The 27,746-nt window shown below is 51.9% G+C and overlaps 9 protein-coding genes across 9 annotated transcripts; 5 read left to right on the top strand and 4 right to left on the bottom strand.

Moving 5' to 3' along the window:
* Nucleotides 1–483: 483 nt before the first annotated feature.
* Nucleotides 484–1,618, top strand: DSM5745_02962 (THUMP domain-containing protein; the record flags this gene model as incomplete). The annotated part of the gene is made up of 6 exons (XM_026744978.1): nucleotides 484–525; nucleotides 614–739; nucleotides 810–984; nucleotides 1,032–1,246; nucleotides 1,300–1,440; nucleotides 1,517–1,618. The coding sequence occupies 6 exons, from the start codon at nucleotides 484–486 to the stop codon at nucleotides 1,616–1,618; spliced, it is 801 nt and encodes a 266-aa protein (XP_026605844.1).
* Nucleotides 1,619–4,196: 2,578 nt separating this feature from the next.
* Nucleotides 4,197–5,965, top strand: DSM5745_02961 (pyridoxal phosphate-dependent decarboxylase family protein; the record flags this gene model as incomplete). The annotated part of the gene is made up of 2 exons (XM_026744977.1): nucleotides 4,197–4,241; nucleotides 4,298–5,965. 2 exons carry the CDS (start codon nucleotides 4,197–4,199, stop codon nucleotides 5,963–5,965), a joined length of 1,713 nt encoding a protein of 570 aa, XP_026605843.1.
* A 162-nt stretch (nucleotides 5,966–6,127) lies between these two features.
* On the bottom strand, nucleotides 6,128–8,816 carry DSM5745_02960 (RINT-1 family protein; the record flags this gene model as incomplete). Its single annotated transcript, XM_026744976.1, has 5 exons — nucleotides 6,128–7,756; nucleotides 7,806–7,947; nucleotides 8,001–8,306; nucleotides 8,360–8,607; nucleotides 8,667–8,816. The coding sequence occupies 5 exons, from the start codon at nucleotides 8,814–8,816 to the stop codon at nucleotides 6,128–6,130; spliced, it is 2,475 nt and encodes an 824-aa protein (XP_026605842.1).
* A 193-nt stretch (nucleotides 8,817–9,009) lies between these two features.
* DSM5745_02959 (putative DNA ligase I) lies at nucleotides 9,010–11,457 on the top strand (the record flags this gene model as incomplete). Its single annotated transcript, XM_026744975.1, has 1 exon — nucleotides 9,010–11,457. The coding sequence occupies one exon, from the start codon at nucleotides 9,010–9,012 to the stop codon at nucleotides 11,455–11,457; it is 2,448 nt and encodes an 815-aa protein (XP_026605841.1).
* A 1,302-nt stretch (nucleotides 11,458–12,759) lies between these two features.
* On the top strand, nucleotides 12,760–14,289 carry DSM5745_02958 (polysaccharide lyase family 1 protein; the record flags this gene model as incomplete). Its single annotated transcript, XM_026744974.1, has 3 exons — nucleotides 12,760–13,363; nucleotides 13,413–13,497; nucleotides 13,557–14,289. The coding sequence occupies 3 exons, from the start codon at nucleotides 12,760–12,762 to the stop codon at nucleotides 14,287–14,289; spliced, it is 1,422 nt and encodes a 473-aa protein (XP_026605840.1).
* A 939-nt stretch (nucleotides 14,290–15,228) lies between these two features.
* On the bottom strand, nucleotides 15,229–16,400 carry DSM5745_02957 (uncharacterized protein; the record flags this gene model as incomplete). Its single annotated transcript, XM_026744973.1, has 2 exons — nucleotides 15,229–16,263; nucleotides 16,350–16,400. The coding sequence occupies 2 exons, from the start codon at nucleotides 16,398–16,400 to the stop codon at nucleotides 15,229–15,231; spliced, it is 1,086 nt and encodes a 361-aa protein (XP_026605839.1).
* Nucleotides 16,401–18,409: 2,009 nt separating this feature from the next.
* DSM5745_02956 (zinc metalloproteinase family protein) lies at nucleotides 18,410–21,002 on the top strand (the record flags this gene model as incomplete). The annotated part of the gene is made up of 5 exons (XM_026744972.1): nucleotides 18,410–18,730; nucleotides 18,782–18,883; nucleotides 18,938–20,669; nucleotides 20,728–20,854; nucleotides 20,906–21,002. The coding sequence occupies 5 exons, from the start codon at nucleotides 18,410–18,412 to the stop codon at nucleotides 21,000–21,002; spliced, it is 2,379 nt and encodes a 792-aa protein (XP_026605838.1).
* A 1,022-nt stretch (nucleotides 21,003–22,024) lies between these two features.
* On the bottom strand, nucleotides 22,025–22,827 carry DSM5745_02955 (uncharacterized protein; the record flags this gene model as incomplete). The annotated part of the gene is made up of 4 exons (XM_026744971.1): nucleotides 22,025–22,461; nucleotides 22,527–22,586; nucleotides 22,649–22,702; nucleotides 22,764–22,827. 4 exons carry the CDS (start codon nucleotides 22,825–22,827, stop codon nucleotides 22,025–22,027), a joined length of 615 nt encoding a protein of 204 aa, XP_026605837.1.
* A 2,432-nt stretch (nucleotides 22,828–25,259) lies between these two features.
* On the bottom strand, nucleotides 25,260–27,746 carry DSM5745_02954 (grainyhead-like protein; the record flags this gene model as incomplete). Its single annotated transcript, XM_026744970.1, has 5 exons — nucleotides 25,260–25,567; nucleotides 25,615–26,867; nucleotides 26,924–27,427; nucleotides 27,531–27,659; nucleotides 27,733–27,746. The coding sequence occupies 5 exons, from the start codon at nucleotides 27,744–27,746 to the stop codon at nucleotides 25,260–25,262; spliced, it is 2,208 nt and encodes a 735-aa protein (XP_026605836.1).

Here is a 27,746-nt window from a genome sequence, read left to right as displayed (position 1 = left end):
GACAGTGGGAAGTCTTATCACGACAATTGGACTGAGCTTCGTTGCGGCCTTATATAGTACGTCATGCACACAACGTGATGTCATGCCTTAGGACTGACCGGGTTCAACGACTGGATGCTCAAGGCTCGTTGTACGGCCCCATGTCGACAAGATGGTCTGATGAATGGGCAGATTCTCCGAGTCTGATGGTCTAGATGCCGCCACATGGCCAAAACGTCTGCTGTGCATTACCGAGAGCAGATATAGATCAGGATAAGATCAGGATAACGCCGATGATTCCTAGTCTTCGACGAGGCTGCCGTCTGGTCCCGCCCCGCTAAACCCAATTCATCCGCCGCCGTCCAGCACGATGATCGTCAAGAATTTCTGGGGAACCACACCTTTTCCAGAGCAAGAATTCCAGAACTTGATCCCCTCAATTTCGGCCCGACAAACACTGTAGTCTCTGTTATTCCTGGAATGGCCGACGGGGGAAAGAGAAAAATGCCCGAAAACGCGTCTAGCCAGTCCCACAAGAAGAGAAAGGTTTGTTCGTTCTATCGGCGTCTCCTAATGACTTCTACTTCATTTCTGCATTCATTAGGGCATGGCGACTCTCTGATACATAATCCAGGGGGGGAACTGGCAGAAGCACACTCCACGATCGACTATCGAAACTGGGGATTGGGGAGTATTTGTCACCTGCGAAAGGGGAAGAGAAAACAAGTGCGCTACAGAAGTCATTGATCTGTTTACTGAGGTAGATATCCCGATCAAAAATACCGGCGTCTCTTCGTGCTTGGTGTTTATCTAATGTTACGTGCTTCCAGAACGTGGAACAGCCTGGGAAGACGGAAGAGCCTGGAAAGGGCGGAGAGGAAGCTGAGTCCGACTCAGATGATGATGATATTGAAGCTCAGATCCGCAAAGAAATTGAGGGCTTGAAACCAAGCACATCAAAGAAATCGCCATTGTTCAAAGTCGTCAAATTCGAGCTTCCGTGTAGTATGTGACCCTCGCCCAGCAGAAACGGATGATACTAACAAAGTCAGTAATATTCGTGCGATTCGACCAATCGGTTGATCCTGAAAAGCTAGTACACAAGATATGTCTTGATGCGCACGCCAATCCGGAGCAAAAGCGAAGCCGCTATATCCAGCGGCTGACGCCCGCGCGCTCCATCCGTAAAACCCTCAGCGTGGATTTGGCAGAATTTGCAAAAGAAATCCTTAAACCAGAATTCCACTCTGGAGGGCCACCGAAGAAGGTTCGTTGCTCGTTTATGTTTTATGGAACAGTGGTTGACTCGCTCGAAAACAGTACGCCATTCGCCCTTCGGTAAGAGGCAACAAGAAATTTGATAGGGACACCATTATCAAAACTGTAGCGGATGTCGTTGGTCCCGAGCATCCGGTGGACCTGAAGAATTATGATTTGGTGATTCTTGTCGATGTGGTTCAGGTGAGGCCTCGCAAGGCTCCTCCCCCGCGGAGCACCCCTGCATCAGCAGAAAAACAAAACAACTAACCGGACCTAGAACGTCATAAGTATGAGCGTTGCAGAGAGCGACTATGACATGTTGAAACGATTCAATCTTGCTGAGCTCTTTAGCCCCGAAGCAGCGCCGCAAAAGCCCTAGGTTACGAATCATGCCAACCCGTTTATGCTCGTCCCAACTTCGCTCAGCTTGGCGCCGTGCTTATAGCTATTCTTTCTCGTCGTACCAGATAGTACCAGGTCAAAGGTTGCTCAGTGCTCAATGCGCAGTGACTGATCTTCTTGTCAGCAGCCAGGTGGCACCTGCCATCCTTTGCTTTGTGCACCGCATCCCGGCGGAATAACCCGAATGCGACAAGGGTCCGAGCCTCGATTATTTGGAACCGGGCCAGGCAATAGGCATCATCTGCCTCGTGGAGATCAGAGTCATTGAGCACTATAAAACGGTTAAAACCTAAGCCTAATTATGGATGACACCTCTCACTGAAACCCAAGAGAAATCCTGCTGCTCTCCTCTGCGATTCGGCGCTAGGCATAGAACAAATAGTAGAAGCGGCGGGCCGAGACTCCACAGAACACGGGCGTTGGATTGCCGGCAAAACCGATTCGCTTGGTTGCTCGGCAAGGACCATTTTTGATTGGACGTTCTCGGATCTCCATGTCGCACCTTTCTCAGACTGGGATGCTTAGGCGAACCCCATTGTTTTCTTCGGTTCATGACAAGTCCTCTATGGTAGGGCTACCGTTTTCTCTGGCGTTGACGTCCCACCGCATCTTTGCATCAGCATAATGATTCCAAATGCTTCGCCCCTTTCAAAGATCGGCTGTTGCGTTTGCCGTAATCCGTCATAAACAAAGGCTTTACTCGCTTACGATCGATGGAGACTGGCCCAGGGCCGGAATAACCAATGCCTGTTGTTGCTCGTTGAAACTAACGAGGCTCATCTAAGTCGACTTACATCGTCTGGGCGGTTTCTAAACTGTTGATGTCTTGCTTACAGTGAGAGAACTCTTAATAGTGAGCAAGCACCGCTCTGTTCTTGACTATGAGATGCAAGTCCTGGGCTACGATATCCTCCTTGGCCTGTGAAGAAACGGCTCCTCGTTCGATCATGTTCTCTCCCCTATCTGCTCCTTCCGATGCAGAGGCAGAAGTCTCTGACAAATTGGTCTCTATTCTCCAGCAGCATTTCTTACTTCCGATCCATGTTGACAGGATCTACCCCTTAACTGGTCACCTGCATTCTCTCTACCTAGTTCGGCTATCAAACGAGACTCATCTGTTGATGAAATGCTCACCAAAGCCGACAGCGCCGCTTCTACGCCGTGAACATATCCTGCTAGACACGGAGGCACGGGCCTTGTCTCTCCTGAACAAGAATACTATGCCATGCGTCCCACGGCTACTCCATTACGATGCCCTAGGAGATTTGCTCGGGCCATCCTTTCTGATACGCCATCACATTCCGGGTTCATCCCTGGAGGACCTAGACGCTCAGCTCACGACCCAGGAGCGAAGTTCTGTTGAGAGAAGCTTAGGGATTTTAGCAAAACGAATCGCGCAGCATACCTCTGAGTTCTTTGGAAGCCTAGGGCAGGTGGCTACCTCGAGAGGGACTAAATCTTGGAGAGAGGGTTTTCTTGTACTGTTCGAGGGCTTGCTTCGGAACGCGGAGGACGTCTTCATCAACCTTCCCTACGGAGAAATCAGGTATCAGGTCAGCCGGGCGTCTTCAGCGCTAGATGAGGTTTCAACACCACGGCTGGTGGTGGTCGACTTTGGCCAGCCATCACAGGTCTTGGTGAACGAGAGCAAACGGCTGTGCGGGATATCCAGCTTTGGGACAGCGATCTGGGGAGACGTCTATATGGCAAAGATCTTTGAGAATCCGACGGCTTCTGTGCTGGATGGTTTCGGATCTTGCTATGCCAAGAACCAATCTGGAAGAACTCGACAGCTTCTGTACGTATGCGCAAGTCTGCTTTGTGAGACGTTTCCTGACCCATTTAGGTACTCTTGTTATCGGGCCGTGCATGGTATTGTCCTGCAATACTACCGGAAGAATCAAGCCACGGCTGTCGAGATCGACGCAAGAAGAGAGCTTTTGACGGCATTGGCGAAAATGGCAGCATTGTGATTTGAGACTCTACCGCTGTCAGGAACAGTGTGAGTCTCTCGCCTCGATACATGTAATACTCAGCATTAGCGCCGTTATCATTGGTAGACTTGCTGCCATATAGATCTATAACTAGCATATTATAGCGTGGTAATCAGCTCATTTGCAGACTGTTTTTTTCTGTTCTTGATCCATTATTGTAGTCATTTTAACTTGTGAACTCAGCTGGAGCTTCATGTTACACAGCAAAAGCACTCCGGACCTGCATGAGCTTGGGCCCCCACTCTAGGTAGCTTTCTCTTTAATCCCAATCCAACACCTTAAACTTGTCCCTTTGGTTCCCCCAAAGTCTTCAAAGATGACTTCTTTACAGTCACTGCCATACTCAATGAGGCAAGCGATAGATATAGAACACTATGGCTCGGCTCATGATGTCACGCCATTCCCAGCGGGTCCACCGTCACCGAAGGCTCTCCCCGCTATTCAAGAGGGGCATCCGTTGATTTATTCTTAGATATCCTGGAGGTCTTTTGGAATTTTTTTTCTTGCTATCCGCTCATTTTATAGTTATTTTCGCGCATATTATTATATTATATCAGCCCAATGGCTACGCCTTCATCCTCAAGCCGCGCCGACGAAGTGCACAATGTGAGTCATCCATGGGCAATTCGCAGCACGGAATACTAATAACATTTTCTTATCAGCTTCTCAACGCAGTCGAAGATCTCCTGATTCCGTTCATCCGATCCGCAGACGAAGACACCCTTGGCCCCAAGACGCGGGAGAATGGAGTCAACAAGAGCAACCGAGCCAACGGAGACCACGCAATAGTCGGCACGTCGCTGGTGGACTACAAGAAGCCAGAGGAACTGCAGGAAATTCTACAATTGAGTCTCCCTCAACAAGGCACCGGGCAAGACGGTCTGATCGATGTTCTCCGAAATGTCCTGCGCTACTCGGTCAATACCTGGCACCAAGGCTTCCTAGACAAGCTGTATGCGTCCACCAATGCGCCTGGAGTTGCGTCGGAACTCATACTCGCGGCTCTGAACACGAACGTACATGTCTACCAAGTCTCCCCTGCGCTATCTATCATCGAGAAGCATACTGGAAAGCAGTTGGCTGCGCTGTTTGGCCTTAACGGGCCGAGGGCCGGCGGGATCTCGGTACAGGGCGGTTCTGCGTCGAATACGACGTCCATTGTCATTGCGCGCAATAATCTATACCCTAGTACGAAGACAGACGGCAATGGCGACTACAGGTTTGTCCTATTCACCAGTGCGCACGGGCACTACAGTATTGAGAAGGCGGCTCAGATGCTAGGACTGGGCAGCAGCGCGGTCTGGTCAGTTCCGATCGACAAGGAGGGACGTATGATCCCTGCTGAGTTGGAGAAGCTGGTTGAGAAGGCATTGAGCGAGAAGCGCACACCTTTCTACGTCAACGCGACAGCCGGAACAACGGTCATGGGATCATTCGATCCCTTCGAGGATATCGCAGCCATTTGCAAAAAACACAACCTGTGGTTGCACATTGACGGGTCCTGGGGCGGCTCGTTCGCTTTCTCTAAGCGCCAGCGACACAAGCTCGCCGGCGCAGAAAAGGCAAACAGTATTGCCATCAACCCGCACAAGATGCTTGGTGTCCCCGTAACCTGCTCCTTCCTCCTAGCCTCCGACCTGCGCCAATTCCACCGCGCCAATACCCTTCCCGCCGGGTATCTCTTCCACAACAGCGACGACGAATGCGCAGCTCCGGCTCAGAACGGAATCGAAGGAGCCCCCGAACTAGAGTCCGACTCCCCAGAGGTCTGGGACCTCGCAGACCTAACCCTCCAGTGCGGCCGGCGCGCCGACTCTCTAAAGCTCTTCCTCGGCTGGACGTACTACGGTACAGCCGGCTACGAGCGCCAAATCGATACAGCCTGCGACACGGCCGCATACCTCGCAACCCTGGTCCAGGACCACCCGGACTTCATCCTCGTCAGTCAGAACCCGCCGCCTTGCTTACAAGTCTGCTTCTACTACGCCCCAAGCAAGAACCTCCTTCATCCCCGCGGTGTCGTCTCAAACGAGACTCAGCGCGCAAAAGCCAATAGCAAGGTCACTGAGCAGATTACGCATGCGATTGTAGCACGCGGGTTTATGGTTGATTATGCGCCGCCTAGTGGTGATGAAAATTCTGTTGGTGATGGCAAGTTCTTCCGGTGTGTTGTTAATGTTCAGACGACGCGGGAGACGGTTGAGGGGCTTGTGAAGGCCATTGAGGAGGTTGGACCGGGAGTTGTGGAGAGACTTAGGGCGGAGGAGGCGTCGACGGCTAAGAGGATACCTGGGGAGAGGGGGCATGGGCCTGTTGTTCATCATGTATGAGCGGGGTTGTATCATTTATTCATATTTAGAGTCGGCGACGTATATGGTCGAGATAGAGAATATTGATGTCAAAATAGAATGATAGATTGGTATTGTTAAATATGTATTACACTCATGGCCATATGGCCTGCTAGACTATACATCCGCCAACATTAAATAAGCTCAGCTCCCAATCTCAACTCGCTTCTCCAGAACACTCCGCGCTTCCGACTCAGTGAGCGTCTCAACGCCCAACTCAGCAAGCATCTCCCTAGCACTCTCGTTATCCTTGAAAAGCCTCTTCTCGACCTCCCACAGTCCCAACCCCTTCCCAGGTGCAACCCCAATAGAAGCTCCATCTTCCCCTTCGCCCTGGGTTGTTTGAGCATCCAGGTTCAGAATGAGAAGACCCTCATCAAGTTTCTGGAGGATTGCTTTAGAGCCACCTGCTTGAACAGCGTGGCCGAGAGCTGCATCGACGACGCTATAGAGGTGGTCCATATCACTTGCCAACTGAGCCGCACCGGAAGCGGAGAATGTGTTTCGGAGAAGGACATTGGACCAGATGTATGTCTGCGTGGAAAGGAGGATCTGACGGACAATGCGACGGAGCGGGGCGACTCCAAGAGCGCGCGAGAGAAACGAGATTGTCGTGGATAGGGTGCGCATGGTCTGCGCCAGGTCTGCGGTTGGGGGGAGGGGTCCCGTGGCGGGGACGGAGTGCCCGGAGATTGTTGACCATGTGGACACGCGAGAGTAGGGCTTTAGGGCAGATCGGACATTGGAAGTAATGGTTGAGGTAATTATTGACTCGGAGCGTAGTCTGAGGCGGTGGTATGCGGAGGCCGTCTCGTCGAAGAGGGCTCCTTCTGGGGTTTCTTCTGGAGAGCTGGTCCCCGGGCCGTTGTTGACGGCTGGGGAAGTGCGTGATGCTACGTCGGCGACGGACATTGACCCGGCAAAGTTTTTCCCGCTCTTTTTGTTCTGCTTGACGCGTTCTTGGAGTTCGGACCAGAGTTCAACGAAGAAGACCTCATTGCTCCAGTCCTCCATCTTCTTTTCGAGATATTCTGCACTACCGAAGACTCTGCAGAGCCGCTCTAGGCCAGCGATTCCCTCGACGCTGGCTTGTCCGTCTGCACCTTGCACAGTGCGGCCGATGGTTGAGGTCATCGCAAGATAGGCTTCTAGCGCTGAGTGCAGGCGTTCGTGGAATTGGTCGAACAGTGTAATCTGAATGTCGATGAGAAACCGTAGCTTCTGACTGAAAGAAGACAAGGGTTGATATCGCTCGGTTATTGTCTCCAACAGGTCGTTCACGCGGATAGCGGCTTTGGTAGGCTTAGTTGCAGTTGGCTCAACCCCGTCGTAGTCAATATGACCACTATCCGGTGTATCCACGATTTCCTTGTACCGGGCTAGTGCAAAGTCCTTCTCGACTTGTAACCATCGTTCGAACCATCCTTCCTTGGATAGTACCTCCCACGTGAGACCCCTCCAATCTTCTTTCGAGTGAGGATCAGGCAAGTAGTTCCAGGTTTCGCGAATATCATTATCATAATTCATCAATTCGTGCACGAAGTGACTGAGTAGCTGAGGATGTGTGGAGATCTGAGGGAGGTAGGTAGTTATTTTGTGCCTCAACATGGGCAACAGAGCGGTAATGTATGCATCCGAGGCGTTGAGGAAGTTCCACGCGAGTTGATCTTCCACGGTCTGGGATTTTTGGTCGAAAATGGGCTGGAGGTATGAGGTGAAAAAGCCGCCAAAGTCGTTCATGAGGTCCGTCGTATGCGCAAGGAAGTACTCAGGCTATATATAATCAGGCGCATGCGTCATTATAGATTTTTGGGGAGCGTACCTTGTCGAGTCTATTTGTCGGCTTGTCACCACTAAAATGATACTTGAAACGGAGTTCCAGAGGATGCACCATGGCCTCCAATGGAAACAAAACCGGCGGTTGAACAGCTTTCTGGTTCGTAGAGTCATGGCACTCAAGCTCTCTAATGAGTTGGTCAGCAGTGAGCGTACACAAAGCTTCCCCACAAGAACATACGGAATCTGTAGGTCAAGGAGCAGTTCAACGTTGTCCGCCCACTGGTGTTTGAGGGTTTCTGGAAAGTTCAAGTCCTTGGACGGCCATTTCATTTGCTCCAACGTAGAACGAAACCTGTTCGTAAATTCCTCCTTCATGTGTTCTCTGAGCTTAGATGCCAATCGTCCTACATAATCAACCAAATGTGGGCTTGCGCCTTCCGCAGCTGGCTGGGCCTCATTCAATGATTCCACAATCCTCCGCAACCGAGAATAAAACGCGATTGCCGATCGAGGCTCAGCCTGTATACTCCGTAATGCCTCCTTACTGCGCGTATGTTCAGCGACCAAGCTAACCCAAGAGCTTTCGTAGCACCATACCTTAATTCCTCGGCATCTCTTAGCAGCGTCACATAGCCCCTGGATAACTCGAGCCGTTTGAGCTTCGTAATACTGGTTTCGAAACGCTTTGCTGCCTCATCGCTGGCGTCGGACCCCGTCAAAGCCTTTAGTCGGCGGTCAATGTCGGCTTGCTGGTCATTGAATGCTTCGGCTCGTTTGCGGGTGGTCTCGACGTGGTCGTTGTGATTCTGGGTGGCGGCCGAGAGTGCTTCCTGTGCTTCAGCTAGCTATATTCTGTAGTTAGTAGGACGAGCAAAATATTGCCTCCATCGGCACCGATTCATACCTGTTTGCGCTGGAGCTCATGCTGGGCCCGCAATGTTGAAAGTAGTGAGTCAAGACTCTCGAAATCGGCTGATGTTTGTATCTTATCGTTGAGATAGTCCTCCACCCTTGTCCTCTCATGTGGTGAGAGTGTTGACACCGGGGTAGCCATTTTGCGGCGTTGGTGGGGGGAGAAAAGAGGAGCATTGAAGCAAGGTGTCGCGATTGCTCCGAGCGGAGTCGGAGCTCTTGGGATTTCCCCGGATCAACCATCTCAGTTACACGACGTCATGGCAGTTGGAAACCCCATCATGGACACCAACTCAACAGATTTCGCATTATCACTACCTACGTGACCGGTCATCATGTCTAGTCCCGCGAAGAAGCGCAAGAGGGATACCCAGCCCACGCGCAGCATCGCGTCATTCTTTCAGGGCCAAGCGGCCAAAAAGGCTGAGCAGACAGAGCAATCATCTCCCCCGGAAGACGGCGAACAACATTTTTCTGATGAGGCCCTCGCTCGGAAGCTTCAAGCTGAATGGAACAACGAACAAGAACCCGCAACTCCCGAGCCTCCTGCGACGGTACCTCCGACCGCTGCATCACCCTCTCCAGAGCAGGATCGAGAACGGAAGAAGGCCAAAGCCGGAGTGCTCTCACTGCAGTCATCTACAGGGGCAGAAGACACGATATCGCTCACAGTTCCTCTCGATGAAAATCCTCTAGTGTTTAATTCCTTCAGATACGCCCAAGAATTGAAAGCGCACTGGTCGGCAGAAGGCGGGGATGCTTCGTATGCTCTTCTCACTAGAGCTTTTGTCCTGGCCAGCTCAACTACCAGCCGTATAGCCATCGTTGGTATACTAGTTAACGTTCTTCGCGTTATAATCGAAGGAGATCCAACAAGCGTACTCCCCGCAGTATGGCTAGCAACAAACTCAATATCACCGCCGTACCATGAACTTGAGCTCGGACTTGGTGGGTCTGTGATATCCAAGGCTTTTAAGAAGATATACGGCTTGAATAGCCAAGGGCTCAAATCGTTATATGATCGTCTTGGAGATGCTGGGGATGTCGCGTTCGAGGCCAAAAAGAGGCAGAGCTTCACCTTGGTAAAGCCCAAACCACTGAGCATCAAGGGAGTCTATCAATCTTTGACAAAGATTGCCATGAGCAAAGGCAACGGTAGTCAAAACATGAAGGAAAGTATTGTGAATAAATTATTGCAAGACGCCCGGGGCCCGGAGGAGGCTCGCTATGTCGTAAGGACCCTGGTTCAAAACCTGCGCATCGGCGCCGTCAAGACGACTATGCTCATTGCGCTCGCCAGAGCTCTTTTACTCTCCAAACCGGAGGGTGCAAGCTTTAATGTTCATTCTCAACACGACCTAGCTCGTCTCAAGAAGGAAGAACTCACAGAAGTCTACAACAATGCGGAGGAATTGGTCAAGGCATCTTATGCCAGACATCCGAATTACAATGACCTCGTACCTTGCCTCCTCGAGATTGGAGTCTCTGAGGAACTTCTTGTACGGTGTGGGTTGCAGATCCATACCCCGTTGATGCCAATGCTGGGCAGCATTACTAGGGATCTGTCCGAAATGTTGACCAAACTTCAAGGACGAGACTTCACCTGTGAGTATAAGTACGATGGGCAACGTGCCCAGGTGCATTGTGATGAGACAGGAAAAGTCTCGATATTCTCGCGTCATCTAGAGCAAATGACCGAAAAATACCCCGACCTCGTGTCTCTTGTTCCTCAAATACGAGAAGGCGTTTCTAGTTTCATCCTTGAGGGTGAAGTGGTTGCGGTAGACCAGAATGGGGAGCACCAACCTTTCCAAACCCTGACAAACCGGGCGAAGAAGAATGTGGAAATCGGTGCAATCTCGATCAATGTCTGTTTGTTTGCATTTGACTTGATGTACCTGAACGGTACGCCTCTGCTGGATCGGTCTTTGCGCGAGCGAAGGGAATTGTTACGAAGTCTCTTTGTGCAGATTCCGAACCGGTTTACCTGGGTTAAAAGCCTTGATGCTACGTCGGCCGACTCTGAGACCGTTCTGGATTTCTTCAAGAGTGCCACTGACAGCAAATGCGAAGGTATAATGGTCAAAGTGCTTGACAATGCGCCTGTCAAATCGGCCACGGCCAGCTCCAACTCCACGAACACGCCAAACACACCAAACACACCAGCAGAAGTCAAGGAAGTGAAGAAAGGAGGTCGTCGAAAAGAGTTGCTGTCTTCATATTCGCCGGATCAGAGACGGGAGAGTTGGCTCAAGGTGAAGAAGGATTACAGCGCATCATCAGAGACATTAGATCTCATTCCCGTGGCCGGGTGGCATGGCAATGGCCGAAAAGCCAAATGGTGGTCCCCGATTCTCCTCGCTGTCCGCAACCCTGAAACAGGCGGCCTTGAAGCCGTGACAAAGTGCATGTCCGGCTTCAGCGATAAATTCTACCAAGCAAACAAGGACAAGTACGAGCAGGGTAGTCCGAATGTCATCTCCCGGCCCAGCTATGTCGAGTACAATGGTGAGCCGGACGTGTGGTTTAATCCCCAAGAGGTCTGGGAGATAGCATTTGCCGACATTACGCTCAGTCCGACCTATATCGCTGCTATTGGGTTAGTGAGCGATGAGCGCGGTCTCAGTCTCCGTTTCCCACGATTTCTCAAAGTCCGAGAGGATAAATCAATTGATGAGGCCTCTACGGCGGACTACCTTGCGTTGCTGTATAGGAAGCAGTCAGAACGGGCACGGATTGAGGAAACTGCGAATGCAGATCAGGTTGTAGAATTGGCAGAGTAGGATAGTCGACCCCCAATCTCTACATTTAGGCTCTCTAGGATACTTAATCTACGTGACATCGTCCACGCCCGTCGCTGATCTGCCACCCTTTAGCCACGGGCAAAGGTAAGGTCAACCAGGCAGATATCTTTTGAGTATATACCTTGTGGCCTGCATATAAGTCTACTGTCTTCACACAGTACGGCCATGGCTCATCACATGGATACATGAACATGGGAGTCTTGGTTACATGCAGACCAGAAGTTGTACACCCTGCCAAGTCAAGGTGACATTTGCATTGACGCGGTCGTAATGAAATCATTGAGCATCAAACTTGTTTCGCTTCGGGTTGAAAGTATATCTCCACCGAGACGGATTAATGCGGACGATCTTGAACGCAGTGCGGAGAGTAGGTTATGAATTCGGAATAGGTGTGAGGCCGATCAAGAGGGTTTGTTTTTGTCTTTCAGGATCAGAGATTCGTCGATGAAGAAGATCTCATGGAAAACTGGGATTGAAGCCGACGGTGTCTCGTATAGAAAGCCTGGAGGAGCCTGGCGGGACAGGGTCTCGTCACCGTTGCCAAGAAGTCCTGAAACTGTCAACCCTCCTACTCCTTGACTTTTCCGAGATGAAGCTCAGCAAGGGAACGAGGGCTCAAGATACCGTCTTAACGATGTCGACCCAAGCTGCTCGAGGCCAATCCGACTCAACATCCTGCAATTGAATCAATGGATGCGAGGTGACTGCAGCGCACAGTGCAAGTGGATCGTGGACCCCTGGGCCGTAGCAGCAGACGTCAAAACTCAACGGCCGGACGAACTGGCGCTGACAGCCGGTTGGGTCCGTGCCTAAAATTATCCTCAGTGAACGAAGCCTAACTTGAATTCATCCTGACCTGCTTCAGATAGAGGCGTTAGTGGAGCCGTTGTCCGTTTGGAGCGGAGAAGCGAACATCCATCTGGGCCGATTCTGGGCAGAACGACAACCTGCAACAAGCCAGGAGACAAGCCAGGAACCACGAGGCTTGTGCTGAGTGCATTCCGCCTGACTCGTGTTCCTGACAAGGCGTCGGGGGCATTGCAGGATTCAGCATGGTCGGGGCCTTGGGAGTGTGCCAAGAACACCAAGAGTTTCGTATAGACAGACTGCTACACCATGGCCGAGTCGAACTTGTATGTGCTTATATAGCCGCTGCCTCCATGGATCATCCCTCAGCATCATCTTTCGTTTACTGTCCAAGTACTGCTGGCTCGGTGCTTTCTGTCCTTCCTTCTCTTTCATTCTTAGAGCGGTCTTCTTGCCGTCACTCGTTATTGCAAGATGGCCATTCGTTCAGTCATTATCGCTGCAACTGCTCTCCTCGGAGCTGCGGCCAACGCCCAGGTCGTGGGCACTCCCTTTGGCTTCGGTGCTGCCACCACCGGTGGTGGTGATGCGACTCCCGCTGCTCCTGCGGATACGGCCGAGCTCACCGAGTGGCTCGCAGACGACGAGCCCCGAGTGATCCTCATCGACAAGGAGTTCAACTTCCTCGGCGATGTATGCACTGACTGCGAGTGCTGCATTCCCGACTCCAACACTTGTGGCGACGCAGGCCAGAACGCTATCGAGGTTGGCATCGGCTGGTGTGGTGACTACCCTACTACGACCTGCACGTACGACAACGCCGGTCTTGACGGCCTCGATGTAGGCCCGAACAAGTCTATCGTTGGTGTGGGCGATGCTGGTGTCCTTCGCGGTAAGGGTCTGCGCATCCATGGCACGGAGAACGTCATTGTCCAGAACATCCACATCACGGAGCTCAACCCGCAGTACATCTGGGGTGGTGATGCCATTTCCCTTGATGGTGCCGATAAGGTGTGGATTGACCACGTTAAGATCTCCCTCGTCGGTCGCCAGATGTTCGTCACTGGATACGAGTCCAGTATGTCCATCCCATTCTCAAAAAGTAGGGCTACCTCTAACAAGCACAGGTGGAAGCGTCACTTTCTCTAACAACGAACTCGACGGCACCACGGACTGGAGTGCTTCTTGTGATGGCCATCACTATTGGACTATGTAAGTTTAGGGTTTTACGGTTATAAAACCCCAAGTCTACTCCAACTAACGCAAAACAGCCTCGCCCTCGGCGAAAATGACAAGGTAACCTTCGCCAACAACTACATCCACACCACCTCCGGCCGTGCCCCCAAAGTCGGCGCCCCCAGCTTCTGGCACGTATACAACAACTACTGGTCGGACAACACCGGCCACGCCTTCGACGTCGAGGAATCCGGCACAAACGTCTTCATCGAGGGCAACGTCTTCGAGGACATCAACTCCGCATACAACGGCGACGGCACTGGTGCCATCTTCGCCGTCGACTCCGACTCCGAGGCTACCTGCTCCTCCGCCCTCGGCCGTACTTGCATTGCCAACAGCCTCACCAGCTCCGAATATACCGCTGTCGCGGATGAGAGCGTCCTGTCTGCTTTCCCCGCCGACGAAGAGGGCGACGTTACCATCATGGCAGTTGAGGAGGTCGCCGCCTACGTCCTGGCCAACGCTGGTATCGGCAAGCTCTCGTCCAGCGGAAGCACCAGCGGCGGCAGCAGCAGCGCCGCCGCTGTTACTCCTACCTCCAGCGTCCCTGTGATCCCCACCAGCACGCCTCTTGTGTATCCCACCCCGACCCCTCCTGCTTTTGAGACGCATGTTATCCAGCCTGAGCCTGAGGCTTCCAGCACTGCCGTCCCTGCCCCTGCCCCTTCTGGTGCAGCGAGCCAGGGCTCTTCCTCTGGCTCTTCTCACCCGCCGGGTACTTGCAAGGCTCGCCGTAGCCACAAGAAGCGGGCTCGCCGTTCTCACTAAGGTGTAGTCGAAGATGGACCGGGCTTTGGTGCATTGGTTTGATCTTTCATGGTGAAGAAATGGATCTAATGTGTAGTACAATCATTTCAGTCATATCCGCGAGGCTGGTTGGACGCGAGGCTGTATCATTTGATATATGTCCTACACAACTTTGTACTTTATTTCTTCCATCATTATATATGTCTTCTAGCTTAATCTTACTTCCTCTTATCCTCGTGTTCCCCCAACATGAAACTCACCTGCTTCTTCCCCCGAACTCTAACGTCGAGATTCCAATGGATGTTGGGAATACTCAGTGACTCCGGAAAGCAGTCATAAGAATGAATTCTGCACATTGATCCTTACGGTAATAGAGTCTCGACATGCCATACTCTATTGAATCCTACATTAGTGTAGGAAATGCGCTTTTAGTGCACATCTAGCGCTATCGCAGAGTAGTCTACTGTCCATGATGGTGATACCAGAGGCCCTAACTTCCAGCGCATCTGCCACCGCACCTCGTCAACTCAACCCTAACAACCCCGGCCGATTTTTTCCTTAGGCCGACGGATAGATGCGAGCCTACGGTGAATTTGTTGCTACAATTGCCAGGGCTTTTGCGTGGAGTATAAAATAGTTAGTTCTATCTACTGTTTATGATGATAGTGATGCTATGTAGATGCCATCAATGTTCGCCAAGAAACATAAGAAAGGGGTATGGGGGTATGGGGTATGGGGTATGGACAGAAGGAAAGGGAATGGGTGTACATGAAGCGCACAGTTTTCTCACCGGGCTTGTACACGAGACTTGATTGAGGCAAGCAGAAGGGGAGGTGGAGGATTAAGTAGATACATTTGGACATGAGAGTGTACATATCGGTCATCAGGGTCGTAACAGGGGATCCACGATAGGGGTAATAAAGAGATACTGGAAGTGGGGGAAAGAAGGGAAAGATGAAATCACGGCCGCAGCTCGCCACCCAGCTGCAAAACAGCACCTGGACCCTTCTCGCGGATCTTGGGGCTGTCGATTCCTGGTGGCAGAAGGTTGTCCAGGTTTGACCGTCTCCGTATGTCTTTGCTCGTCAGTGGTGTCCGGGCGAGCCCACCAGGTGTCCGACCACCAAAGGCAGGCTGTGCTGGGCTGGGAGTCACGTTGACAAAGTCCGCAAAGTTGAACTGTTGATTCGGCGTGCCGAAGTTGGGAAACATTCCGCCGCCTGGTGTCGGTGTCATGGATGGAAGGACCGCATGTTGACTAGGCGGCGTCGAGGGAGGGAATGCTTGCGGCTGGGGTTTGGTTGCTACTCTGGCCGGGGTTGGCGAGTTGGCTAGGTACAGAAGGAGATCTGCTCCGTCTTCGTGGCGGAGATTGCGGTCATTTCGTGATAACGAGGCATGCTTTGGCGGCGGTGTACGAGGAGGTGACGAGCCTACAACGGAGCTCACTTGGAAGCTGTGCACAGGGAGATCGGGGTCGTTCTCATCGTCCGATTGAGCGTGGTACCTTGGGCCCGGGGAGGAAAGCTCGGAAATGGGAGCTGTTTCCGTAATAAGCGGGAGGTTGTTTCGACCGCGGCGAGTATTGGTGTGACGACGGAAGCCCGGAGACGACTCGGGCAATTGATACGAACTCTTCCATGACGCCCGAGAAACCTTTGCCGGACGGTCACGGTCTGCAGCGGAGTCGGCTCGGATGCGCTTTCGACTGGCAGAGAGCATGGGCTGCATCACCCTCGAGTTGAAGGTGGCCGCATGTCTGTTTCTGGACGAGCGAGGGAGCTCCTTCGAATAGGAATAGGACGAGGCTCGCAGGGGAGAGGTCAGAGGTGTCTCGCAGCGGCTGGTGGAGATGTCGGAGGAGGAATCGGAGGGTTTGTCACTGCTTTCCAACCCAAAAGAGATATGCAGCCCACCGTTCTGGTGTGAGGGAAGCCGGCCATGCTGGTACTTGACTTTGGCAAGGCCGAGGCGGTCCTGGAGGTTGAGAGACACCTGTCCCAAGACGAGCGTTAGCATTTTCTTGCTGTCCCGTCCTTGATTCCATCTATAGATTCCGATCAAGGCCCATTGACACATACCTGAGCGATGTCAATCTTGCGGATCGTCTTTTCGGGGTTTGACAGGACCATTGCTCGAAGGTGGGTGACACTGGAACGACGGAGGGGACCATAAACCGGGAGGCCAAAGAAGAGAATGGCGAGGTTGACCAAGCAGGGTTCAAGGGAAAAGGCGGCTATGAGACTCGAAAACCAGGAAGGGATGTCGGAATCCAGAGAGAGTGGGGAGAGGGAGCTGGAGGGCGGCTGGAAGAGAAGAATTGACACCCAATTGGAGCACGCGAGATGCACTAAAGGATCTGGGGAACGAGATCTTGACAAGATCAGAAAAGGAACGATGATGGCGTAGTCATAGAGTTCTCCCAGGTACGGAGTACTCAAGGCCAGATATGTAGACGAGTCGAGACCGAGTCGTCCGGAGAGAATTTTTGTTGTTGTCCGGGGGAACACTCATGGATTCTGCAGTCTGCAATTTCGTGTGGAGCGAGAAAACGCGCGCCATCGCGACGGATTCCCCGGTTCGTCCACTTAAGAGTCTGGCGCTCATGATTAATCTGCTACAGCCTACAAGCAATTGGAGAGACACAGATCGAGATCTTGATATATGAACTGTAGCAATACCAAGCTAGAGATCAGGCGCACATCCCACAAATTTTCATCTGTAGATACGGAATACGGAAGTAGATATGCCGACTCCTTGAAACCCACTGGAATCTGGATGGGTCGCAAGTTGGCCTGGGACCGTTTAATAGCCCGCCAAATTCTCCGATCGTGCATGCTCCTTATTCCTCAGGTTATCATCACTATCCATCCCTTTTCTGGCGGCGTACGACGCGACATTCTGGCCGGAGGTTGGGCCGCTGGGTTATGCACATTGACGTTTCTTGTTCGACCTTGGTCCACGGGATGGCTAGCTGTGCGACTCCGGTGTAGAGCCGATAGACTGATGCATCCAGAGGCAGAAATTGAAGGGCCAGAGACGCCAGAGATAAGGTCCACTCGAGGAGCAAAACAAGCAGAGGTTGAGCCAGGAACAGGAACCAAGGAGTGTATGACGTGGAGTTGATGATGCAATAGGAGAGCGCTAAGAGATTTCGTGTCTGTCAACCGATAAGGACGCTGCTGTTGATTCCACGGAGAATGGTATACCGTATAGTAGAACTATACAGCGAAAAGAAAATAGGGCATGTGTACTCGTACCACTCTGCTATCGGCAGTTCAATATGGACCGGCGGGATCACAGCATATATGTGTCTCTATCTAAACGTTGGAGAGACAAATATAGCAGATCGCCGCCGCAGGTGAAACTAGACAAGTGCTATCCAGGCCACCGACCCACTCTCAAAGCTAAGAGTATGCTCGTTCTTCCGTTTTTATGTCTCAGCCTGCCTTGATACCAGCTTTATTGCTGGCCAGAATTTCTGATATTCCTGATCTTCCCTGCGACTCTCCCTCCACAGACAACAACTGTCCATTGTCCACCACTGGTGACTGACCAGACCACAAAGGTAGGTGATTGTCTGTTTCTCGCCATGGTCGCCCTGTGTCCGACCGTCTCACTGCCTCCCTGCCACCTGGGCGCATCCTGCAATGCTCATTGCTCTGCAGCTCTGCTCCCCACTCCGGTCGCTGCCAATGCTTCTTGCCTCGCCAAGTAAAGCTGCCCAGCTTTGCCTTGATTTTCTTTTTTGTTCATTGTTCATATCGGTGGCTAATAATGGGCTGTAGCTGGTCGACATTCATATCTCTCGTTCCTGAAGCTCCAGTGGGTGTGGGGGGTTTGTCAACATCCTCCGCAAACGGTCGCCAGTCGTCCCTCCCTGCCAGGCCTACTTCCTTCCAGGTCACTCCGACACCTTGCCAACTTCGTCGCTCGTTTCTGGCAGCTAGTTCGATTCTCGCTTCTACAACATCTTTTCTTTGTACTGTCTGGTGGATCGAGGGAGACGGGTGATACTTTCAAGGGCCGCCCCTTCCTATTTCGTCTAACCCTATCTTGACGACTTGAGCACAACTGCCAGCCTCACCTTTAAGTCGCCTATCCCTACAGCTCGCCCGATCGCGTTAATCGCTTCGTCGCCATGCCCTTGTTCAAAAACCTACGAAGTCGCTCCCGGTCTAGCTTCCGAAGCCCATCGCGATCAACAGAGAAGTCCAATGGAACGTCCAACGGTGCTCAGTCCAATGGGGACGTAATCTCCGGGAAGTCCTCCTCGACCCTCGACTCGGCATCCTACAGTTCAGTCACTCCGCCATCGTCCATCAAGCCCAATCTCTCTACACAAAATCTACCCGCGCTGAACGGCTCCAACGGCAGCACTAACGGCGGGAGCTCCCCCCTCACTGTGTCCCAGCAGCGCCCACCTCCCTCAGTATCCCCGTCCCAACGGAATAGCTACTTCGTATGTGCGGTCCTCCCCGTCTCTTTACCTAACCTTATCGTGGTCCAATAGGGCGGTAGTTCCCTCTCTGTCAACAATGGGGGTGCCCGGTCGTCGCCTGGCCCATCGTCTCCCTACGCCCCCAGAATTGTTTCAATTACAGACAACGCATGGGTAAGGTCTTGAAGTTAGCGAGTATCATAAGGTCTGTCCAGCTGATTATCTCAGGTTAACCAAAAAGTCCTGTTGATTTACGGCCAAGTCGGGGACCCAAGGCAGCATCCGCTGGACGGAAGTATAACGGTTAATCACCACCAAGATAACTTTCCCCAAGTCTCCTGGCCCGTCAATTCGTCTCATTTTAAAGCCCTTGTACACCTTGTTCCTGGTCCGAATCGCCTCCGTCTTGACTTTGTCGCCGCCAAGTCGTCGTCTGGCAACTTACATCATGCCACTCATTCCTCTTGGATCAATGTCAATTACCTTCCATTAACCAACTCGCCACCTCTACATCTCGTGATATTGCTTGGTAAGGATTCTGAAGGGACGTTCGATGCTGTACCGGAGAAGGCAAATCGCGAGGGCAACAATCTAGAAACCGCAATTCGAAAGTACCGAATGGCCGCATACCTTTGGCAGGCATTCACCGGTGAGCAGATGTTTCGTAACAACTTCGGGCGACGATGCTTCCGTTTTGAAGAAGAGTGGCAGCCAGGTACAGTCAGCGAACGGGATGCAGCCAGTGGTCAAATGCGGAACGAGGCGAAGGTTCATATCGTTCGGACCGAGAAAACTGTCGCGGAGCTTCGGGACCTGCAACTTGCCCAGCAATATGCCGCAGCCACTAGGAAGGATGAGCTATTCAATATCGCACAAGAGGCCGTGAAGAGCCACTTCCAACTGAAACCTGGTCAGAAACAGTACGTCTCCGTCATGCTCCTCGACTCTCATTGGGACAAGGAGTCCCAAACTATAACGGGTCATGCTGCCTTGGGCTCAGGCAGTGGCGACCTGAAGATGGCAATGTTTGGATCTCACTGTCTGCAGAGTTATCCGTCTAGTCTGGAGGGAGTAGTGGATGCGTTCTCCGACTGCACTCGGACAAACACAGACTACGTCGCCAACGACTGTGGCCAGGCTGGCTCTAACTGGGAGTCCGCCAATATTGGTATCGGAGCCCATCTGCATGAAGTCGGCCACCTCTTTGGCTGCCCGCATCAGGAGTCAGGCATCATGCTCAGAGACTACGTCCGCCTCAACCGCTCCTTTGTGACTCGGGAACCGTTCTCGACTCGGACAAAGACGCAGGGCCTTCATCCATGCCTGCCGCAGGACGAATGCTCATGGCATCGATTGGATACTCTGCGCTTCCGGTTTCACCCTTGCTTCCGGCTTCCTAATGATGCCCCCATGAGCTCTGACGACAGCGTTCAGGCCTGGCCGGTTGAAAATGGCAAGATCTTGTTGACTGCGACCACAGGGATAGCATTCATCGAGCTCTACGCTGAAGGAGACCAGGTGTGCCGCCATTTCCTTGAGTACGTCAACACCGAGTCGACCAGTAATGGGCTTCCGAAGCAAGTCACTGTGACGGAGAGCGAACTGCGGCAACGAGTATTCGGTACCGACAAGGAGAAGAAGAAACAGATCAAAATCTCCATATACTCCGGCACTCTCGGATCTTTCACCGTCGACTCCATTAGCAGTTTAAAATCTAAGAACTCGCAAGTGAAACTGCCAAAGGGCGTCGGTTATCGCGGATGCAAGCTTGGGTTGTCACAGCTCGCCGAAAGTCAACTAGAACAGCTTCTCCTGGATTGTGCTTTTCAATATAAGAAGCTTCTGACGTCTGTCAGGATCTATCACAATGACAAGGTGCATGGACTAGAATTCCTGTATGAGGATGCAACAAGTCAAATGTTCGGGAATCGGGATGGAAAGTCCGACGATTTCGTGCTAGGTAAGCTTTGTACCTGACCCGCACTTTGCACGCCACCGACTCTAACGTATGGTTTCAGACACGCGACGCGGAGAAATACTCCTCGGCTTCTATGTTCGAGCAGGTCACTGGATTGACGCTATCGAGATTTTGACCAGCTTGGGACGAAAATCTGGTATCTTTGGCAATGCTAGTGGAGGCTCAGGGTATGCATTAACTCTCAATCCCCAATACTCTTATACTAACAGTCATCCTAGATACAACCTGATTCCTCCCTTAGGCTATAAGATTGCCGGTCTCACTGGAAGCTGCGGAGCTTGGATCGACGGCCTTTCCCTCATCATCATGCACTGAGATCTCACGACCATAGAATCGTATCGTCACGGTGGACTCTTGCCGACTTCTTAAGAGACTTCGGCAATCTGAGTCATTTAGTCCCAGTGTTCCCTACGTTATGAGTCCAGAGTACACACCCTAAGGGACTCCACCTTTGAGGCTCCGAACCTTGATGTTTATTCAACCATATATAACCATCTGGACGACACGTCAACTCTTGGGTTGACCTTTTCGCTTCTTTCTCATTTGTCATCATCAATTACCTCTTGCGCTTGCACCCCTTCTTTCCCGCAGCCCGACAGGCTCGAGCTGTGTTTTGCATCGTGGCCCACCGCACATAGGGCATACTTCCTCATACCCGACTAGCTCATACAACATACACTCGGAGGTGTCAATGTGTACGTACATTGTGTACATTGTTTGCATTGTTCACATAGCGGCGTTTGGAGATTTGACCTTTCTTCCCTGGGGCTTGTCTGGCTCTGAGATATCAGGCGTTGGCGGTTGCAGGGGACATTTATACCATGAGATGAGCCGGACTTGGATCATGGTTGTTCACTCTACGGTTATATCATACATAATCGATAATAGGCCAAGTGGTTATAGATAATACCACATGCATTATATCTGTCCGCGTCAGAGTCCGTTTGTCAGTTCGCTGGCTAAAATCACTGCATTTGTCATACGTACAGGCTGGTACCCGACGTTGAAAGAGGTGTGCTCTGCCTAGAGCCGTCACACTCCTCAAGACGGCGTAGCAAGTATTATACGAGCTACATTCAAGTTTTGACGCAAGATTACAATCGATTTGATTGATTAGATGTACAGAAACGCCTGCTTGGGTAACAAACACCTGCAGCTAGTCATCTCGGCATTAGTTGGAGCAGCATGTGTAGTCACATTTGCATCCAAACACATAAATGAAAACACTATTTCCGATGTTCTTGCCATCGACAGTAGAGAAAACTGTAAAAGAGAAAGAAAAGCACATAAGTATGTCTGCTAGTCTGTCGACCAGTGACCAATGTAAGGTAGCAAGGCTAGACCCCGAAGATGCGAACGAAGGTCAAGGCCAACGCGAGAACAACACTGCTCATCCCACCCCGGGTAAACCCGGCATTAGCAGTAGGAGCAGCCGTTGAGGTCGGAGAGGCTGAAATTGCAGTGGGAGCCTCAGAGCCGTCAGCAGAAGTGGACGTGCCAGAAGCAGACGAGGTGGTATGGTGGAGCGTAGTGGTGGTTTGTCCGTGAGAGGAACTAGAGGGAGCACCAGCCGAGGTAGGCTCAACAGAAGTGACACCGCCAGCTCCAGAAGACTGAGACGAGACGGGAGGCTGCACGGTCGTGGGGACAGGGCCGGAAGTGTCGGTATCAGTCACGAGGGTGGTCTCGGGAATCGAGAAGATGGGCGGTTCTCCGGCGGAAGTAGGTCCATCAGATCCACAAACGGTCTCGGTAATGGTGACAGTAGCAGCTTCTTGAACAGATAAGACCGGGTCAGCTAGATTGCTAGAAGTGGACCGTTAACGGGCAGAAACTTACCGGCACGGCGTGCAAGGACGGAACTTTCCATAGCACGGGCCTCATCGACCTCGTAGTAGTCTGCAATGGGTAATCATTAGAGCAGGACGCTTAGATAGTGGGACGGCAGGTTAAATACATACTCACGGGGCCCTCGACGACGAATCCCTCCAGGAAGGAATCAAGCTTTCCCTTCTCTATCATAACACTCCAGTTAGATGCATACAAGACGACAAGCACAACGCTGCAGCGACTCACCTTTGGCACAGGTGGTAAAGACCAGCAGGCAGGCAACAAGGAGGAGAGCGAGCTTGAAGGCCATCTTGATAGATTTCCAGTTACGAGAAGGTAGAGTGCGAATTGGAGAGGAAGGCTTAAGCAGCGGTTGGAAGCGGGCTGAACAAGAAAGCGAACGATGAAGAGCGAGAACGAGCGGTAATGAGAACGAGAAACAAGAGGGGGCGCGCAGTCAAGATCGAGACGAAGAGAGAATACAGAGTGAGGCGAAAGATTGTGTGTGGGATGAGAAGAGGGAAGTTCTGGTGCTGTGTTACTCGGGTTGAGGAAGCGTCCCTTCCATTCTGGGAAGGTACCACCAAACGCCCTCACGAGGAAGGCGCGATCCCGCCATGGCCTCGTCCACGGTCAATTTTCGGTCTTGACACTCTCCTTATCCTGGTACCTCTACTTAGGTAGTTAATAAGCAATATCGGCTATGCTAAAGACGTGCTTGAGGCACCGTTAGTACTCATGCAGAAAGCAAACATACAGTAGCAACGCAGGGTCCAGTCCGCATCTCAAGAGTCAAGCCTCAAGACAGCCACCTGCATAAGGACTCCAGGCCGAGCACAAGCACAGGAAGCCCGCATAAAGAACCCCAGCAAGCCGGAAAGCCCCGGTCAAGTGCCCATGCACCCACCACTCCAGCACGCAGCCTGGGCCGTACAGCGCAGCTCCATATATAGCAATCAAGTCCGCACCCAAGCCAGCCTTACCTATCTGAGGGGTCCAGCGCAAGATAAGCTCATGCGTCAGCAGCTTAGGGTGGGCACGGCTGCCACGCGAACGCCGTTGAGATTGATCGATTGACCGTTCGCAGTTGAGTCCAGTCCGGGATCAGAAAGCTCAGGTTCCAGACCCGTCGATCGAGGGCCGGGGCGAGGCCAGTGTCCAGGCCCCATCTCCATGGAGATCAGCGCAGCGACGCCGTTGTGGTTATACTCAAAAAAGCTTAGCTGAGGGGCATCGACGCTGTTGTTCCTGGGCTGCAGAGCACAAGGTGGGTGGCGAACGTCACTGCAAAGACGTTGATGTTGTACGGAGTCAGGACCAGAAAATGCTGTGCCTGGAATTGTAGTCCGATGATGGGCTCCTCTGGTACTTGAAATGCATATCGCCCCTTATTATTTAAGATCTACATTACTATTCCATTCCCTTCCTCGACCTCGACTCCCAGGCCATGAAAGGACAGGGCAGAATCTATACTACGGTATGGTACGGTCACGGGCTTACACGCGTAAATTAACCAAACAAGAGGCAGGTCCAAAAGTGAAAAAATACGGTATCTCCACCTGCAGGCCCACCATACGATCCATCAATAAAAGTCAGTCTCTTGCGATCCGTTCCAAGGAAACGAGAAAGCTATGATGACGCCAAGAACAGATCCAAAATGATGTCATCAATCTTCAACCGAGACCGATTTGCGATTGATTCTCGATCGCACAGATTCGAATTTTTAGGAAGTGCCTGGATCGCCAGGGTTGGAACTTAGTCAGACACCGAGGGGCAGGCAAAAACAGATTTACAATTATGGTTAGGAGAAACCGAGCATGTGGGATAACGGGTAAGGGCCCGGAAACTATATCCGGAAGGGCAGGCTTCGACTCTTCGAGCAATGTAAAGAGGTTGCAGGTGAGAACACCATGCAAGGCAGGAATACTCCGCCATGTTTCTATAAATATGATCTTTATTCTCATAATAATACATTGAGCTCCGGTGAGCTTGGATATTCTACCTACTCTAAAGGGTATCATCGCCTAGGTTAACGTGTTCTAAACCTACACTGTGTACTCCCATTGACTTCGCTTCTTCCAGGGTCCAAGTCGTATTTTTTTCGCATCCCAACGACTACATACATGACCTGCCTCAACATGCCGTTCAGTAGTCCCTTGCAACCCGTTGCTCCCCTGGTGGATGCCCAATCATCTCAACTCAATGCAAGCCGCGATTATAGCTCGAAACAGGAACGTCAATTCGAATATTTTGAGAAATTGAGGGTATCTCTTCGTGTGCAAGATCGTCCCTCAACCAGAGCCGCTAAACAAACAGAAAAAAGGAGTCGTCATCAAGTGAAAAAGGAGTGTGTGCTGCCATCTTCATCGAGCAGCAAGCATGGCATGACCGGCCTAAGATGGTGACGGTTTCATAGATTAGTATGAGACAGAAAAAACATCGCAAGCAATATGCCGTCCACGGTAAATAAAGAGGGGTATCATTGCCCGGGAACTCGTATATTATCCCCGTATCCAACGCCCCGAATTGACCGCATTAAAATTGGTAAATGTCCCGAACGCCGCAAAAAAGATGAGCGAGCATATGCTCGAAAGAAAGGGCCGTTAACATCAAAATCCACGCCTCCAAGCGCACCAGGCGCACTCAAACAACGAGGCTAGATGGTATCTTTTGCTCCGAATGTGAACCAGTAAGCGTGACCGGGCTTAAGAGAAGCACGAGTCGCCGCTCAGGTCAGAGACCTTAGTTATATCTCAGTTTGACTTCGACCGGCGAGGGTGTATCCGAAGCCTCAAACGCCGCCGTTTCTGAAATCTCAGCCACCATGTCTTGTCCATCAGGGAGTTCGCGAACCACATCGTCGTCGACCATGATACGGAGTCCGTTTTCCTTGACAAGGAGCACGCGCATGATACGCTGGGGATCTATCCGCTGTTTCACAGAGATCTTTTCCATTAGATCACGGGCTGTGCGCTCGGTGAGGTAGACGGCGCGGTAATAATCATCCTGGTTTTGGTCGGTCGTTGGGAATCGGACATAAAAGCACGCAACTAATTTCAGTTAGCTCGGAACTCAACAGGATGAGCGTAGTACTTACTCGGCCTGGGTCGGCGTTCTGCTGGAGGTCTGTAGGTCGGATCGATATCCACTGCCTCAATGTAACCCATGGGAGTGGAGCCATTTCCTGAGGGAACCTTCTGGACTTTGACCGGATGCTTCAAGAAACCGCTCTCTGGGACCTCGGATGATTGCCGTGAGTATTCGGAATCATAGAATAGATTGGCCTGCAGGGGATTGCAGGGGGAGCTGATCGACATGTGGCTGCTGGTTGGCGAAACCTCTTGCATAACCGTGCGGTCAAGACTGATATGACGGGCGCCACGGAAGTCCTTTTTGGTAAAGTCGCGGGTTTCCGGGAGCTGCACGGGGTACAAGTCAGGGTCGTCCTGCTCATCACCTCGCAGACTGAGGACGCTGACGGGTCTGGTCGACGAGAACATGTCCTGCAGCAACGCAAGCTTTTCGTGCAGGTCGTCGGCAACGCTCACCTTCCCAGTAACGCCATCCTGCGAGCTCATGGACAATGTGCGCTTGTGCTTAAACAATTTTGTGGGGCGCGTATCCGAGCTCTTGAAGCCGACAGCGGCGCTGCTGCGCTTCCGTTTACCGAAGTTGCCAGCGCCCATTTCGTTCTGCTGGATTTGCTGGCGAAGCTTCTCAATGGTCTTCTTGACATGGGCAACGTCATTGGACAGCTTTCGCTCAGCTCCATGGTCACGGAAGAGCTTCACTTTGCAGAAGCACACCTCCGCCTCTTGGCTAGCATCTTGGGGGGAGTCGCTAGTGATCATTTCGGTCTTCGCGCATAACCGGACCGGGATACCCTTCACACCCTTGGAGTGACTAAAGTCGGTAGACAAAAAGTTAAACCGAACTGAAATGGCGCAATCCGAAGTTTTGGTGGTTGGGTTGCGAGTCCAGGTAACGCAGAATCCGTCGAAAGACGAACTCTCCAGCTGGATCTGCCGGTTTTTGTCATCCACTGTACCTTGAACTGGGTCCACAAACTCAACGGCCTGCAATTTTCCTCCCCTTTGGTGTGCCTCGCTCGTTCCACGTCCTTCCTTCCATAGCTGCCAGCAAGCCGCGGGTTTTGACCTTTGTTCATCATCCTGGAACGAGACACGGACGAATGTTCGGTATTTGACTGGCTGCGAGGTTGATTGCGGAGGCGCGGTGTCAACAACAGACAAGGAGTATGCCTGCCCTTTATTAAGGTAAGTGACCGGAATTTCGTTCTGGTGGTTGATCATGGCTGTCGGTGCTCGCAATGTAACGTTATACCGGAAACTGTTAGAACAGTGGATTAGCCAGGGAAACAGTATCAAATGGTTATGAAGCCGTACTTTTCACCCGGGATCTGCAGTTCCTGTTGGTCAGAACCCCGCATCGCTGTAGTCATATGTGACTGAGCATTGCCCTGCATATCGACATCATTTAGAGACACTTCATCAACAGATTCATCCACAGCATCAAACCCAAGATCACCTTGAACAAATTCACTGGGTGCAAAAGCTACCTGCGGCGCGAACGGTTGGGGATTCTGGAAATGCGGCGAGATGAACTGTTGGCTGAACGGATCGATGGCCATTCCTGCAGGGTTCGTGGGAATCTGGCCCTGCTGCGAAAGAGAAAGAGGAGTGATCATGCTCAATCCCATCCCTGGCGTGTGAAGGTCACCGGCTGGGCTGTGATATCCGGCGCTCAGGTTTCCCGAGTTCGGTGTATAGTAGCCATGAAGCTGGTTAAGTGGATTGACGAATTGGACTGAGTTCGGGTCGACCATGGGTGCCATGAACTGGGGGTGTTGCGTGGGTGGTCCCGGCATGGTGTCCGGGTCCATGGAAAATCTAGCATCAAATCTGGTCAGTTTCGAACTATATCTAGCTTCGAGCAGAAGCATATCGAGTTCTATCCAAAATAAAAGACAGGGTGAATTTCAGCGTAACGTACTTTGGAGGTCCATGACCGATAGGAAGTTGAGCGACGGCAGCGTTCATGCCAGCTGTCGGAGCGACGACATCAGAGAAGTTCCGTTGAAACCGCTGAATCAACTCCTCGTTGGGCTTTTGAGAGTTGCGCCTACACCAGAATGAAAGATTCTAAGTCAGCCTAGGTTCGGCCACTGAATTCGGCGAACAGCACGGGAACGTACCTGTTGCGGAACAT

Source organism: Aspergillus mulundensis (genome assembly GCF_003369625.1).
Source record: "Aspergillus mulundensis strain DSM 5745 chromosome Unknown scaffold_2, whole genome shotgun sequence".
NCBI classification, from domain to species: Eukaryota; Fungi; Ascomycota; class Eurotiomycetes; order Eurotiales; family Aspergillaceae; genus Aspergillus; species Aspergillus mulundensis.
The sequence above is the reverse complement of the archived record's forward strand: the minus strand, read 5'-3'. Positions and strand labels throughout refer to the sequence as shown.